At 39.4% G+C, this 17,189-nt stretch overlaps 1 protein-coding gene and 1 non-coding gene across 4 annotated transcripts in view; both read right to left on the bottom strand.

The window, feature by feature from the left end:
• The window catches only part of LAMA4 (laminin subunit alpha 4), a 161,516-nt gene that overhangs the window by 94,484 nt on the left and 49,843 nt on the right, over positions 1-17,189 (bottom strand). For all 3 annotated transcript variants that reach the window (XM_010346489.3, XM_074397586.1, XM_074397587.1), the window contains exons 4-5: positions 14,439-14,563; positions 9,083-9,163 (exon numbers count right to left, since the gene is read on the bottom strand). In XM_010346489.3, coding sequence (XP_010344791.1) covers positions 9,083-9,163; positions 14,439-14,563 — 206 coding nt within the window. The remainder of the gene's footprint in view (positions 1-9,082; positions 9,164-14,438; positions 14,564-17,189) is intronic.
• LOC120363417 (U6 spliceosomal RNA) lies at positions 3,606-3,712 on the bottom strand. The gene has a single exon (XR_005578972.1). It is a non-coding gene; the product is annotated as a U6 spliceosomal RNA (small nuclear RNA).

Raw genomic sequence — 17,189 nt, 5'->3', positions numbered from 1 at the left:
GAGTGGCAGGCCTGTAGGCCCCATCTAAGGCAACATCTGTTACTAGGCTCCAGTCAATTGTTGCCAGCCTAGAGCCTTGAGAGAATGAAGGACTTACGTTGCCATTTTTTTTTTTGGAGGAAAAAGTGGAAATTTGGATGTTTATGGCAATTTTTAAAAGTTGATTCAAACTAAGGTCAAACTACATGCTTGTTGGCTGACTGTGCACTCTCTTTTGCTGTGGGCTCTAAACTAGTGTGGAAGACGGGCCAACTGCAGCTGCAGACACTTTGGGAGTAGCTGGAAAGAACATGTGGTCACACTATAATGGGATTGAAGGTCAGGTAGAGAAGTTAGTTCTGATGCATGAGAGAGAAAGAGAAAGAGAGTCAGCAAAAGGTTTTGAGCATGACGGAAGTAGTAGTGAAGGAAGCTAGCAGAGGCTTCGGCATGCAGGATGGACTACAGGCTGGAGCAGAGGGATGGGATGGGGTGCAAAGGCCTGGGCTGGGGTGTTGGCCTTGGGAGTGGAAAGGAAGGGAGAGCTTTCCAAGGAAATCAACAAGCCCTGGCCAGTAATAATAAGACACTACAATTTTGTTTTATGGGATTCCCTTTAAAGTAAGGGAATCATGATGCAGAACATTTTGAAAAACAGAGCAATTAAAAAACAAAACAAAACAAAAAACCACATCTGTAATCCCAGGATGCTAAAAAAGTCACTATCAGCATTTTGTGTATGTTCCTTCAGCCTCTGTTCCTATGTCTCAGTTTCTTGGTGTAGTTGTAGTGACAGTATATTTCAGTTTTTAAACTCTTTACCTGCATTGAACCTCATAGCTTCATCTATGTGTTTATTTAGTTACCACAGGCACCCTGGGAGGGAGGCCACACAGGCCTGGCATTCTGAGGCTGAGAGGCTACTTCAGTTTTCCAGGGTCACATAGCTAGAAAGTCACAGTGCAAGGTCTAAACCTTCTGACCCTGGAGTTCTTTCTTTTGCTCCACCCTGGACTGCACTGCTGCTGCTGTAAATGAAAGAGTGGATTCATCCAACAGAAGGACAATTCATGTCCATTTTATATAAGGCATAGAGGGAGACAGAAAGAAGAAAAACACATAGCCCATGCTCTGAAAGAACAGGAAATGAATTAATCATAATTATACATAATATGAACTCTAGAAATCAGCTCTATGAAAAAGATGGGGATTAATGTAGGTTCTACATAACCTACAAAGAGAAATCCCAAGAGGAAATATTCAATGAGTGTTGTTATTCACACTTTCTCATGTCTTTGCACCTCAGATTTATAGGCCTGCTAGTCCCCAAGCCAGCATAAAGTATTCCTCTACGGAATATGTGGTTGGATTGAATTTCTGGCCTTTGCTGCAGTTCACCACACAGAGAATATTAGGCTCTTGAGCCAACTGAAATGAGACTCAGATCTACCAGCTCAATGTGTAGCTGGGAATCTTGAGGTCTTGGGGTGAAAGGGCTTGCCCAAGCTCAGACAGGTCACATACCAGTAAATTTCTTTCCATTTAATTCCACTGCATTTGCTCTCCGTAGGCAGTCCCCTGGTCTTTTACAAGATAAAACTCAAATTTTCTATTCTGTAAGTTGGAATCTCAGTCACAGCGGAAACCTACTTTGATTTACTCTGAGTCTCAAGAACATCTGGTGGTAGGCTCAGAGGAAACTCTGAAGTTGTAGTCCAAACTCTAGACCCTATGGATTTAACAAAATGAGCATACAAAAGTTTACTTATGACAGTCCCTGAGAAACCCCTACTTTTATAGATAGGAAAGCTAGAAGGCAGAGAAGCTAAATGACTTGTTCATTGCTGCATAGCTCAAACCCCTGTGGGACTCCAGGCTTAATGTTCTTTCCACTCCAGCAGTCTAGCATTAAAGAATGAACTAACGAATAAATTAATGATTATAAAAGTACCCAAGCCTGCCCTAAAAGAAGTAACAACAAAGACACAAAAGCACCAGTATTTGAGTTTAGAGTCAGCATTGGAGCCCTAGTGCCCAGTAGCCTCGTCCTATTTTTTCTTCCCTAATCTCATTTCTAGTCTGTTAATGACTTGATCCACTCAGGGAAAATAGAACTGATAAGTTTATAGCTCAAATGAAAGGACTGTGGCATATGAACTTTGTTATTTTTGTTAGTGATGATATTATTTGGGCAAAATGGAAAACCAAAAAATATGTTGTTTAGAAAAAAAGATTATTTTGACCAAAAACTTTGTTTTATGAATGTCTGAAGCTCTCCTCCTTTTCTGTTTCTCTTTTGCTCCTCCTGCTGGGTCTATACAGCTGCCACTGAAAGTCTTTATCAAAAGTGCCTCAAACTCCTGGGCTAGGTGGCTCAGAAACCTTTCTAGGAGTATGTCACTCTGTAGCTGTCAATGGGATTAAATAAGATGACATGAAACAAACAAACAAACATTTATTCCAAAGTAGGTGTCATGTAAATGCTCTCCACTTCTTTATGAAAGACTGAGAAATAAGGCTAGGAAAACATATGTAACCTATTCAGGGTCACAGGGCAAGAATCCAGGAGTTGAGCAAGCCACAGAGTATGGAGTCATAAGAACTCTTTGCAAACAATGAGGTTTAAGTGTAAAAAACTTGGTATCTTCAGAGAGCATTAGACTAAATCCCCGCACCACAGTAAGCTTCAATAAACATTAGCTTTCTCTTGTTCTTCTTCCTTTTTCTTCTTTGCCATCATCGAAATCATTATGATTATCATCTTCATCTCTGATGATACTGTGTTCTGCCCTTCCTGTTAGGGGTTTATGTCACTTTGGATTTGCTTTAATTTGCCCCATTCTTTCCTTCTAACCCTTAAGCAATAAGATTCACATGACCAATCATCATGCAGTCTTAGCATGTTGCTCACTCCACTACCAAATTTAACACATGGTGGTGTACTATTAATAAAGCTGCTATGGGAGGCAGTGTGGAATACTGAGGCATTTAGATCCTATGACTGAAAATAGTATTGAATGTTGAGGGTCCTGGGTTTTACTTTTGGATTTATTGCTAACCCAATTGTGTGATGTTAGATTAAGTCTCTCCATGACTCAAGAGTCTCAGGTTCCTCATCTTACTTTTTAAATAAGATAAGTATACACACACACAAACACTACACACATTACTATATATCATATATTTGGGGGTGGGTGAAGCTGGTGAGTCCTGAACAAGGATTTTTTTCCCTTTTATGTTTTAGTTGACATGTAATGATACATATTTATGGGATACAGATAGTCCCATATGTGTATACAATGTATAATGATCAAATCAAGGTAATTAACATCCCATCACCTAGAACATTGATCATTTCTGTGTATTGTGAACATTCAGAATCCTTTTTTCTAGCTTTATGAAAACAGAAACTAAATTATTAACCATATTCACCCCAGAATGCTGTAGAAAGCTACAACTTATGCCTCCCATCTAGTTCTATCTGTTAACCAGCATTTCCCTATCCTTCCTCCCGATCACCCTTGCCACCTTTCCCAGACTCTAATAATCAGAATTATTCTACTTCTATGAGCTCAGTTTTTTTTTTTTTTTTTAGCTCCCTCATATGTGAGAGAACATGCGGCTTAAAAAATGTGGGCTGTTTCACGATTCTGCATGCCATCCTTGCACAGAGGTCATGCTAATCTTCTTTGGGCTGTTCCAGTTTTAGCATATATGCTGCCCAAGGGAGCACCTCATCTTCAAAATGTTCTTAGTTGTTCCTACTGGGATGAGAATGAGAATTGCAAAACTCTTCCTACAAGTCTTGTACATTTAATAATTATTTGCATCAGAAGACAACTTCCTTTGCAGCCTTTAGTCAGCAAGACTCAGTCAACTCTGTGTCACCGTTTCCATTTTCCTGGAATAGGGTGGGAGGTTGGGGGTAAAACAGGGCAAAGAATGATTGACTCTTGTCACTACATAGTACCTTTTTAAAAGGAACATTAAAAGTGCTGTTGTTATTTTTTATTGAGAAAAATTTTTACTCAATAAAATTATTTAAAAATAATTGAGGCCTTCAACATGACAGATACTGTGTTGGGGGAAGAACAGACAGAGAAGGAATATGATGCTACATTTGTCAAGCAGCTCACAGTTTCACAGACAGAGAAGCCATTGTGTTAGTTTGAGCAAGGGACTTAAATTATGTCTCACTTTTTTCTCTGTAAATAAAAATGAAAATGGTGTCCCATAGGATGTGGGGGGGCTCTTCTGAGGCTTAAATCATTGTCTATAAAGTTTTTACAAAACTTTATACAGCCTGATACATCACCCAGTAAGTACTTAATAATTGTTACTGTTTTTATCACATGATCATGGTCTAAATACAATACAATGTGGAAAGCTTGCCAGCTGATCTGGTAGAGTTGGGAGGCGGCATGTCCAACATGGGAAGTTTAAAGTGTGAGATGGGAGAAGGTCTTTAGGGAGGAAAGACATGTAGGGCCCAGAGCAGCCAAGACTCATGAACCTAATAGTTATGACAAGGCAGGTGAGTGTGCTTGAGCTGCTTTTTACACAATAGTGTAAGAGATAGAGTAAGTAAAACACGTTTTATGTTTGAGACCAATGTTTCTCAAATTTGTGCATATGTAACATGGATCCTTTTAAAAGGAAAAGCATTTTCATATAATTACTCCCTCCAGCGTTAAATTATCTTTAAATATTTCAGACATGAACTAGGTGGAAGCTCCTTATGTCCATGGTTTTTACATAAAAACCAAAATAAATTTTCAAATACAACATAAATAAAACTATAAACTAATCAATTTCAGATTCACATTAATTCAATACAATGGTTGATGTTGCCTTGTAACCGAATGGCCACTTGTAAAATGATACAGTACAGACTACCTGAGTCCAGCATGCAAATCCAGCCATGTGCCATGAGACGACTCATTTCTCTCAACAATTTTCATTTTGGAATCTTTAGTTTTACAGTTTGCCTTGATGTCAGCCACTTGACCTCCAATTGTCTGTAATGTGTTGTTGACACACTGTCACCTCTGTTTTCTCCCAGCACCAAGGGAGATCTTCCCTTATTATAATGTGACAGCAGAAAGTCCAGAACATGTTTCAATAAATGTTTTCCTCAAAGTTATTATTAAAATTAAACATAAAATTAGGAAAATATTCACTGAGAACTCATGAACCTTCTTTTCTGAGGACAACCAATGTTCGTAGGTCATGGTTTGAAAAATATTTCCCTAGTGTGAGAGTGGTATTGAAGCTCAAGGTAGAGCAGTAGTTCACAAAGCAATGAGAGTCCTGGTGCATGAGAATCCAATGGGAAGTCAAAATACAGGTCCTGGGCCTCACCCCTGGATATTCTTTTTCAGTAGGTGGTGAAGGAGAGTTGGGGAGGACTCAGGAATCCAGAGTTTTCCAGGAGACACTTGGACACAGATTTGAAAACCACCACTTGACTCAATCATCTCTAAAGTGCAAAAAAACCTAGAGTGTTCTTGGTTTGGACTAAGTTTTACATTTGTTTAAAATAGATATCCATGCAAATTAGCTGCATATTTAGAAAATCTCTTTTGGAGAGGTTCAAGTTCACAAATGTACTGAAAACACAGATTAGGTGAAGGTTAACTCAAGCAACTTAAGAGCTTGGCTGTTCAAGCAGAAGCCCTCCTCTTATTCCCAGGGTCAAACACAAATCAAAAGCAGCAAAGGCCACCATCATCTGGAAGATCTAGCCCTTCTGGCTCAGTTTCCTTATCTGCAAAATGATAAAATACAACCTTCTCTAAGGTGGTTGGGAAGATGACAGATGAAGAATGTAAAGCAACAAGGACACAAGTGATCATTAATCAATGGCATTATTAAGCTCAGAGCCATAATTTCTAGCTAAGAAAACTGAGACTCAGGAAAATGGGCCGGCATGTCCCAGGCACACATTTGCCAGTGGCAGAAGGTGGACAATGACCACCATGACTCATGCTGTCACCGGTTAATTCTTATTGAGTGTTTATTCAGTGCCAGGTCCCATGCAAAAAACTTTACAGTATTATCTCCTCATAGTTTAAGGAGACTGGTAACTTTATTTTCTCCATACTGCACAAGTGGAAATTGGCATTTGGAGAGAGAGGTCAAAGAACTTGCCCGGCGGGTCACAAAGTGGTGGAGCTGAGATTCAAACTCAGCCAGGCTGATGCTCAAATCTCTTCTTTTCAACACTCTATTTTCACTTCCCGAACTAGTGCTCTTGTGTAGAGCCCACCGCTCCAGCAGCAGATCTGACTCAGCCTTATGGGTCATGGCAGAGCCCATGAGCCACCTATGTGGGCTCAGGCATTTATCACCTGTGATTCCTTGTCAGAGGTGGGCATGCTGTCCTGTTGAGAAGGTTGGGATGACAGACCCTTCTCTGCACCCCTGTGTGATTTTACAGGACTGTGCCCTTAGGGTCCAGGCGATTTCACTTCTGGGAGCTTTGCATTTGGTCAGCAGGGCTCTATCTAAGGCCCTTTACTTTTCCCGTGGGAGCCATCGAACACCCCATTAGCAATACTGCTTAGTCATTAGCAAACTAAACTGAATTTAACCTCAGACACACAAGAGAAAAGAGTTCCATCCTGGCTGATTAACAATCATTACAGACCTCCAGTGAGCCAGGAGATGAGTAAATCGGGTACCTCCATTCCTGTATCCCTAAGTAAGGAAATATAAGTGTGTCGCAAATATTAATCAACCCAATGTAATCTGATCATCTCTGTCAGTCCCTCCTAATAGATGAAACTCATGTGGGTCCTATGCTCACTTTCTCTTTTATGGCAATAAATAAATAAATTTAAAAAAATCTACAACCCTTTAGTGAAATAACTATCCACATTTTGCACATTTAATAATCATAATAACAATGCTTTCCAAGTGCAAAGATTTTTCTCTAGATCACAGACACTGTGGCTTTTGTGTGTTTGTTTGTTATGTTTCAGACCCACTTTGTGAGGGATAGAGGGTATTTTCTTTGGAAGTGAGATTGCTTACAATTTAAAGTTTACATTTTAAGCCCCAGGTTGAGTTTGTAAGCCCCTCTGTGCTGTTGAGGACCTGCAGATGAGTGACTGGACGCATGACTAGTTCTACTTGGGTTTTCCTTCTTTGTCTCTAGGGCACTGCACGTCATTTATCTGCCTAAACAAAATGGTGATGCCAATGCTAATGGCATTTTTGTTAAAAATAAGAAGACTTGGCTGGGTGCAGTGGCTCAGGCCTGTAATTCCAACACTTTGGGAGTCCAAGGCTGGCAGATCACAAGGACAGGAGTTTGAGACCAACCTGGCCAATATGGTGAAACCCTATCTCTACTAAAAATACAAAAATTAGCTGGGTATGGTGGCAGGTGCCTGTAGTACCAACTACTCGGGAGGTTGAGGCAGGAGAATTGCTTGAACCTGGGAGATGGAGGTTGCAGTGAGCTGAGATCATGCCACTACACTCCAGCCTGGGCAACAAAGTGAGACTCCATGTCAAAAAATAAAATAAAATAAAATAAAGTAAAAAACAAATAAAATAAAAATTAAGAAATGTCTGAGAGACTCTTTTAGCAAAAGCTATTTTATCTTACGACACTGTGAGCAGCTGGCAGGTAGAGCTAATGGGAAACATCTTACCAGGAGTCATTCAGCAGAAAGCCTCTTGTGCTCTGTGGAGAAAGCCTTTCTTACATGAGCAAACCCCAGACCAGTTTAGATAGGAGTGTCATGTGCTTTTCAAAAGAAGACATTTATGTGGCCAACAAACATGAAAAAAAGGTCATCATCACTGGTCATGAGAGAAATGCATATCAAAACCACAATGAGATATCTCATGCCAGTTAGAATAATGATCATTAAAAAGTCAGAAAACAACAAATGCTCGAGAGGATGTGGAGAAATAGGAATGCTTTTACAATGTGGGTCGGAGTGTCAATTAGTTCAACCATTGTGGAAGACAGTGTGGTGATTCCTCAAGGATTTAGAAATAGAAATACCATTTGACCCAGCAATCCCATTACTGGGTGTATAGCCAAAGGATTATAAATCATTCCATTATAAAGACACAATCACATGTATGTTTACTGTGGCACTATTTACAATAGCAAAGACTTGGAACCAACCCAAATGCCCATCAATGATAGACTAGATAAAGAAAACGTCGCAAATATACACCATGGAATATGATGCAGCCATAAAAAAGGATGAGTTTGTGTCCTCTGCAGGGACATGGATGAACTTGGAAACCATCATTCTCACAAACTAACACAAGAACAGAAAACCAAACACTGCATATTCTCATTCATAAATGACTGTTGAACAGTGAGAACACATGGACACAGAGAGGGAAACATCACACACCAGGGCCTGTCAGGGGATAGGAGGCAAGGGGAGGGATAGCATTAGGAGAAATACCTAATGTAGATGACAGGCTGATGGGTGCAGCAAACCACCATGACACGTGTATACCTATGTAACAAACCTACATGTTCTGCACATGTATCCTGAACTTAAAGTATAAGAAAAAGAAAAAAAGAAAAGAGTGTCATGTATAAATACCAGCCAGGGATTTAGAAAACCCAAACTCCTGTGGAATGTGTTTACTTTTTAGGAGATTATATACAGAATGGGCTAAATAATGGCTTTGTGGGTCCTCCTCCCCAATTTATTGCTCTATTGACAAAAAGTGATTCACTTTTTATTTATTGAGGAAACCTCACTTTTTTTCGGGAAACATTAATTTTGGTACTCTTTCTCTATGACGGAGAGAGAAAAGAGTGTTACCAAAACCACCTAGAGAATCTTTTCAAAATACGCATCCTCAATTTCCTTTTCCCCTGTGTGCTTATCCTGAGATGTGGCCCTGGCCTGGAGCCCTGGGAAGCATACTGCTATTTGCTGTATCTGGGGCATGGGATTTGGGAAAAGCTTCTCTAAGGGGTTTTGAAATGTGGTCCCTTCACCCCTCTTAAGCATCTCCTTTAATATTGACTGAATGTGAGTATGGCAGAGCTGTTGAGTTATAGAAACAGAAAGCTTCCTTTGGCCTACACAGAAAATAGAGCATTTTATTGGCTTACCTTTCACAGTTAGGTCCAGCATAATTTTCTTTACAAATGCACCTAACAGCTCCGTTTTTCCTATAGCAGGATTCTGCAAAACTAAAATTGGAAGCAAATATTAGACATCAGTTTCATACATCACTGAAGAGACTGTCTTAACTTTTTATTAGATCACCTCTATGTTGGTCCCATTAAAGTTCTAATGGGTGCAGTCATTTTCTTTGTTTAAATTTATTGTACACATTTACCTTGCAGGAAAGTTTAGGCCAGAAGCCCCCAAAAGATGATGCCACTTTTTTGGGGTCATTTTCCAGGTCTTACATATATATTTCAAGCACAAGTTCAAAACATGTATTCCAAAGCCAAAAATAAAATAATTGAATTCTCCTTGCAATTTTGGATTTATAGAAGAATCCCCTTTTATTTCCATCACTGTCTGTATATTCATTTGAAAGTTTCCCCTTTTTTTCTGCACCAGAACTTGTCTAGTTTTAAAGGAAAGAATCAGTTCTAAACTATAGAATCTCCACAGAATTTTAATTTCTTTCCTGTGTACTTTAAATATTGGAAATAAGGGTGCTGAGACTGGCTGAGCTAATCAAAGTCCCAGTCAAGTATTGCAGCAAGACACAAGAACCACCACAAAAGTGTTTTACCCCCTTAGAGACTTCTTTCTTTTTCTTCCTTTTAAAAAAGGATAATAAAAACTAGGACATAGGACAAAAAAGTAATAAAAATATTGGTTTAGCGGAATAAATAAGTCTCCTCATTATTAAGGCAAACGAAATGGGGTCATGCTCTCCACATGTTTGGAAAATTCTACATAGACACATGAATTGTGCAAGGCATAGGGGTGTGTGTGTGTGTGTGTGTGTATGTGTGTAAAATTTTAACCCTTCCTTTTAAATTAGCTTTGGCTTTGGTACTGTACAACCAGTAAAGTGTGACCTGCTGCTCTCTTGTTTCTTTATATATCAGCAATATTACACTAATGGTCTTTGGAAGAAAGCAAAAGAGTGTGTTTATTTGTTTGAAAACACTTATAAAATCAATCAGAAAACAATATGTGCTTCTCAGTGAAAGGCAACACCCACAATTTATTTCCTCTAATAGTTTGATGAAAACATTTCAACAGTTACATTTCTTTGGCCTTTTCTCCTTTATTTTGCTTGTTCTGATTTCTTAGCCTACTTAAAGAACCAAGAGTCCAGAGCATGAGCCCCCGTGTCCATCTTTCTTTGAAGGTGTTCCACCCAGCAGTCCGCCCACGCTTGAAGGATGCAACATCTGCTGGGGGCATCTGGAGTCATCTGCCTGTAGCTGACGTCCTGCTGTTTCAAACAGATGACATTTTCCTGACTTGGAGTGATTTCCATAGCTAGTGGTAGAGATGGAGGATGTCTGGCCAACTGCCAAATAAATACGTGGACATTATGCAAATGGTCCTGGGAACAACTGCATGACCATTGGTCTCTGTGGCAAAGGCAGACACCAAGGTAGTGCCAGCCCTAGAGGGTTCATTTTTGTTTCTCATCAGGATTAACTGTTTATGTTTTTCTTAAGGTAAACTCTGGTTTTGCCTAGGGAAGTGAAAACACTGCATCTCTCTCAGTCCACTCTAACCACTGTGGTGCCCATTTCAGGTGGAAGGGTGCCTTTTGCTCTTAGAAAACCCTTAGAGAACTTAGAGAAAAACAGACTTGGCCTTTTGTTTGTTTGCTTAACCCTCTCAAGCATTATTTCCTTGCTTTCTTGTAACTGGAAATCCAAATCCTGCATCTGCGGGCTCAGCTTCATGAATGTTTCAAAGTGTAATTCAGAGTCTAAACTAGGTGCCTTTCTGAAAAGTCCTGGAACTTTAATTTCTATAGAAAGTAGCAATATGAATTTCTTAAAAAGCTGAAAGAGGCAATAGGGCATTTGATTTCTGGTAAGATATTTAATTAGTATTTGAGATTAGTTAACTAAGTTAATAATAAGGCCAAATCCAAAGGCTAGAACTTTTTAGGACCCAAGAAAATTGGTTCTGTTCCGAGACCATAGACTAACCCCTCCTCTCCTTTTTTGCAAACAGTTTCCCCAGCAAGGGATTCAAGAAGTAGAGCTGTTGTCACTACAGAAAAAAAAATCTGTAAACCCCCTTGGTCTTTCAAACCCTTACCAATTCTTCCCTACTCCGACATAAATCAAAAGGTGACACACTTTTGATTTCATTTTCATTTTCAGTAGGCTTTTCCACCTCAAATCTGTACTATTAGAGACTAGAGTTATCATATCTGTGAATATATACCTAATTTCAGAGCACATTCTCTAAGTCCCTTGAGTGCTCCTTGAACCCTGGATCCACGTACACAGAGAAAAATCATGGGCAGACATGGCACCGTGATGCCTTTGGAAACTGTTTTGTCTTTTAGGAAAGGAGACTCGTTCCACAGCTGCCAACTCTTGACTTCATTTCTTGAGGAGTTAACAGCCTTCAGAAACCCTTCTTGCTCAACTAACATACTGGATAATGTGACTCAATAGGTAAAGGGTCATTTGCTCCAAAAGTTTCACAACAATGCTGTATTCTGACCTATCTTAATAGAGGTAAGACTTTTTGAATGTTTTATTCACTGCTATATCACCAGTGACTAGTGCATGACTGGCACATAGTATCATTTTTCATGCCAGTGTATAATAAGTGCTCAATACATATATGATTGCATGTAGACAAGGTTTCTCAGTCTATCAGGAATGATGTCTAAAGGTCTCATATCCCAAGACCAGGTAATTTAAATAAACTCTTGTCAGGCAAATATGGTGAAAAGTGCCAAAGTGGGACAATGTAGTTATAAAGAACCGTCTGAGATTGCCTGCCTAATTCATCCACCACCATCTAAAACAACTGCAGCTCAATGCTTGTAAACCTTTTTTGAGCAGATGAGGCTACACAATGTCTTTATATGAGAGAATGAGTAAAACCAGCTATGAGGAAGTTGGAGGTAATATATTTAACAAAATATACCATGGCAAGAGAACTGTGCTAAATATCTCACCAGATGTGATTAAGACTAATGCTTGAGAGCAGAATATTAATGAATAATGAAAGAGTATATATACCAAGAAAGAGTGAAGGGAGCTCATAAATCAGGACATACTTGAGCGAAAATAATAGAACAATTAGTGTTTGCATTTTCTACCCTCACTGTGAGTACCATCCATTTTACACACGTTATTAATACTGTCAGACATGAAAAATTACAGTGCAAGGTCTGAGGCAATTTAAGTTTCTAAAGAAGGATGGGTCTGAAAAACATCTGACTGCTTTGTTAGACTTGTCCATAGGATTTGAACATATCACAAACTATTAGGTGAAATGTTAGTTGATACTGCTGTTTAATTAAGGAAAAAAGTTCAGGGGAATCTGATTGCCATCTCTCTTTTTCTTTTCTGTTTATCAGTAAGTGTGTGAGTATGAGTGTGGATCATTTAATTTTATTTAAAACAGCTATCAATTACATAAATATTACATACAAACACTTAGAACAGTGCCAGGTATAGAGTAAGAAAAATCTAAGTATTAGAAAAAATACAGTGTTATGTGTTCGGTAAAGGCAACATCTGCCTATACCTGTCCATGCTCAGGGCACCAACTCAAATGCTCCACACAAATTATCCTAGTCCAATCCTCTGTGATGCAGATCCTTACTTCCTAGTTTGATTTACTGTACTAAGAGAAAATATGAGATACGGCCCTGGTAAATGAATCAAGGTGTGGAGCCAACATCTGCATCCAGGCTTCTTGACTCCAAATCCCATGGAAAGTGAGATCTAGGAAGAAAGTAACTTGTTGGAGAGCATACAGGTATTATGTGTCAAAACAGGAATATGAGCCTAGATCGGCTACTCTTTCCAATTGCGGCATAATAAAAAAAAAAGTATTTAGCTTTTATCTTTGGTTCCCGGCACAGAATTCCTGGATTTCCTGAGTGAAAAGACTGTCTTTTGTTATTCTTAACAGGCACCTTTCAACCATATCTGAGTTTATGCTAATGAAGTGACTCACTGTGGACCTCTAGATAGCTTCAGAATGGGAACCAGTGACCAGAGGAACCACCGAGGAACCAAACATATAATTAGAAGTTGGAAATTTCACCATCCCCACCCCCAACCTCCAGGGAGGAGAGAGGCTGGAGATTGAGTTCAGTCTCCAATGGCCAATGATTTGACCAATCATACCTATGGCATGAAACTTTGATAAAAACTCCTGAGCAGCCAGGCTTGGGGCTTCTGGTTGGTGACACGTGGAGGTGCTTAGAGTGTGGTGGTCCAGCAGAGAGCATGGAGTCACTGTATGCTCTCCTTCACTTCCACCTCTCCATATCCTGCTCTATGTATCGCTTCCATTTAGCTCTTTTGGAGTTGTAACTTTTTTAACAAACGGACAGTCACAAGCGTAGCACTTTTCTAAACTCTGTGAGTCATATTAATGAATTGTCAATCCTGAGGAGAGTTTGAGGGATGCTTCCCAAATTTGTAGTCTTCTGAGAAGAAGTGTGAATAGCCTGGAGACCCCATGTTTCGCTGGCATTTTCAGTGGGGGTAGTCTTGTGGAACTGTCTCTTCTCTTAACTTATGGGATCTGTGCTGACTGTGCAAACTTAGTGTTGGAATCAAATTGATTGTAGGACACCCAGGTGATGTCAGAGAATTGGAGAATTGACAATTTGAAAAGTCACGTGTCACTATACCTTCTAAATTCCATATTCTGTCATTTTAAAAAGAATAAAATGGCCCGTGACGACTTAATTACTGGATTTATACGTATTCCATTATTTCAATTTAAATGTATGTATTCTTCTTAACTACCCCCTCAGGTCAAAACATAGCTAGAAGTGTTGCTGTAAATCTTCTGTAAGACGATCGGCCTAGAGTATGCATTCTGTTGATCTGTGTTCTAATTCTAACCGAAAAGCCATATGTAGGCAAATGTTTCCTTTGTGAAAGTCAGAAGAAGCAATACTGCTGAAAAAATGATGTTATAATGAGTCTGTTGGCATTCCCAGTTGTGATCTCTCTAGGTCAAGGAATAGTCAAGAGAAGATGAGACTTATAAAGAAAAGATGAGACTTTACAAGATTCCTTGCTTATAAAATTTAGGAGACTTCATAGACCTTATGATGCATCCCAATATTCCGGGAACAGAGTCATCATTTATACTGTAAGTGCTTAAGCTTTCCAGATGATGTATTTAGACTAGAAACATTTAATATATCTTATATACATATGGTTTTGCCTGTGGAGAAACCTCAGAACTCTGGATAAAGCAAAACAAACCAAAAAAACCCCATAGACTGATCATTAGAAGAGACCATCCTCCTTTAGGACTTACTTGGCCAAGTGGGGCAGGGGACAGGGGCATGGCTGGCAGAATCGGGGTGGTCCCCTGATGGAATCTCCAATATAACCATCCAGACACTTTTCACAGTGCTCTCCTGTTGTGTTTCGCTGGCAGTGCTATGAGACAAAAGACAGGCAGATTGACAAGGAAGCAAAAGAAATTTTAGACAGCAAATCTAAGAAGTATGCAATACTTTTCAAGCAAAAGAGATGTCAGGTCGGACAGCATAGACAGTGTGCGGCAGTACTGGTTAGCACGAGGAGTCTCACTGGCCCCAGTCAATACCAGAAAGTACGTGTAAGTGGTGAGTGAATTCTTCCTGGGCTTTTGTGTGTGTGCCAGCAGCCTGGGGACTCTAGAGTTTGTGAGCGGAGATTATTCATCAGTTACTCATTTCAATTCAGAATGATAAAACCCTGGATGTTCCAGAAGCATTGGCTTACTGACTTGGAATGAATATGAAATGAGAAACCAACCAATCAACCAAGCAAACAAACAAAGAACATCCCTCTGGTACTTACCTATGACAATGGGAACAATAAGGATTTACGATCTTGGAGGATAAAATGGGTCAGATTGTAGTATAAATGGAGTAGAAGGTAGATAAAGGCCATTCTGCTCATGCGTTGGTATCTTAGTGACATACAAGAAATAGTAAGCAGGTTTATTTGCATGATTTTTCCCCTTGTAGTAAGGATTATAGGAGGAAAAGGACAAAATGTCTGGAACATCATTCTCATTCAGTATCACACTAGGCTGCAAATCTCTTGAAAGTACATCCTAAGTCTCCCTTTCAGAATCATTCCTTCTTTTCTACTACTCACATTGTAGTGCTATTATCTGTTCTCAACCTCATCACCCTTCCCCAACTCTGTGTCTTTCAGCACTGTATTGCCATTAACTGGAATGGAGTAGGCACTCAGTAACTGTCAAACTGATGAATTAATTTCTGTAAGGAGCAGTGAGCTAACACACAAACAGCTTTCTTCTATGGGATTGTACTAGATGGTACAAGGCAAAGCCATTAGCTCTGTATTTTCATCTTTACATTCATCAGAGTGTATAAAGGTTGAATTGGGGCTGCAGTGAAAAATTATACTGTTAGAATTACAATGCCATTTAAGAACACACTCATATTTGAGCAATTGCCTTAGTCACACCGATGCACAAGAGCTTCAACAGAACAACTTTTTTTTTTTTTTTTTTTTTTTTTTTTTTTTTTTTTAAAGAAAAAAACAGTGGAGGAGCCTTGGGGAAAGCAAGTTGGAGCAGCAGTAGGCTGAACTCTGAGTTCCTTATTTTAGCCTTTATGCTTTATTTAAGGTTCAGAATAAAAGAATAGCAAGGCCTTGCTCTAAATATTTAACATGGATTAACTGACTTAATTCTCACAACAATCCTGAAGTAGGTTCCTATCCTCCCCCGCCCCCACCATTTTACATCTGAAGAGATGAAGGCACAGAGAGATTAAGTAAATTACCCAAGGTCACATGGATAGTAGGTGGCAAAAGTGAGATTCAAATTCAGGAAATCTGGCTCCAGAAATGTACTTGTTAGTTTCCGTATTACACTGCTTCTCCAGTATTGTTGAAGAAAAGGCTTAACAAACAGTTGTAAAATGAATACATTAGAAGGCATCAGTATTAATAACACTTTGAGCTTCAAGTGAAATATAATATCGATATATAAGCCAAAGGGGAAGAATCCTAATAAGGGTAACTAGCTATCCCAGTTGAATGTTCTTCAGGCATTTGAGCAGCCACTGGATATGAGCAATCTTTGGTCCCAGATTAGAATTATGTCTGTAGAATAGAATTTAGGGGCCAGTTCAGATTGCCTGACAGATCAATGAGAAAACTCTGAAAAATAAAGTATGAAATACAGACAACAGGATGTTAACATATTTCTCTCACAGTTCTTAATACTGTGCCTTGTGCTGAGTCAGCCTCCAGAAAATATTTATTGGGGAAAAATGAAGGAAAAGGGAAAGGGGCGAATTAATGAATTTGTGTCTGGAGCAAATAGAGAAAATTAACATGCTCCCAAAACTAATATAAAATTGTGGCAGTCTCTCATCCCAGGAAAAACCATGAGCCTTACCCAACTACCATGAACCTAAGCCATAAGCAATCCGGCAGCGCTGCTTGTAGGCTGGGGTTGAATTTGTCTAAGTTCTTGTTGGACAGATGAAGCCCCTCTGTGATGAAGAAAATAGGCCCATTGTAAGATGTTAGGCCATTCTTTGTTCCCAAAGTGACTATCAAGCTACAAAGTGTACTAATTTCCAATTCTGTCCCCTTATGGCTTGATAGACGTTTTAGATTCCTTGTCAGGGCTTTAATTCAGCCATGACAGCCATGGGAAGCAATGATCCCCAAGAGCAAAGCCACCAAATTTCTCCTGACCTCTAAATGCTCAGAATGCAAATATTAACTTTCCTCATCTGCCTTCTTTCAAAAGGGTTATTACAAAATTCCCTAAAAGGTTTCGATGCACATTCTGGGAGACTGGCAGACACAGTGCTGGAGGAAGGGAGACAAAAGTCCCTGAAGCTTCTACCTTCTAGCTGGTCGACTTTGAACAAATCATTTGACCTTCCCGGGTTTCTGTTCCCTTATCTGCAAAGTGATGATGTAGACTAGAGGATCTTTCAAGTTTCTTCCAGCTCTGATAAGTTTTTACTTTGAAGACTGCAAAATGTCTTTTGTTTTACTTTCAGTGCTCTGGAATTTAATCAGCAGA

This window comes from Saimiri boliviensis, chromosome 4 (assembly GCF_048565385.1).
Source record: "Saimiri boliviensis isolate mSaiBol1 chromosome 4, mSaiBol1.pri, whole genome shotgun sequence".
Lineage (NCBI taxonomy): Eukaryota > Metazoa > Chordata > Mammalia > Primates > Cebidae > Saimiri > Saimiri boliviensis.
This window is presented reverse-complemented; position numbering and strand designations above follow the sequence as displayed.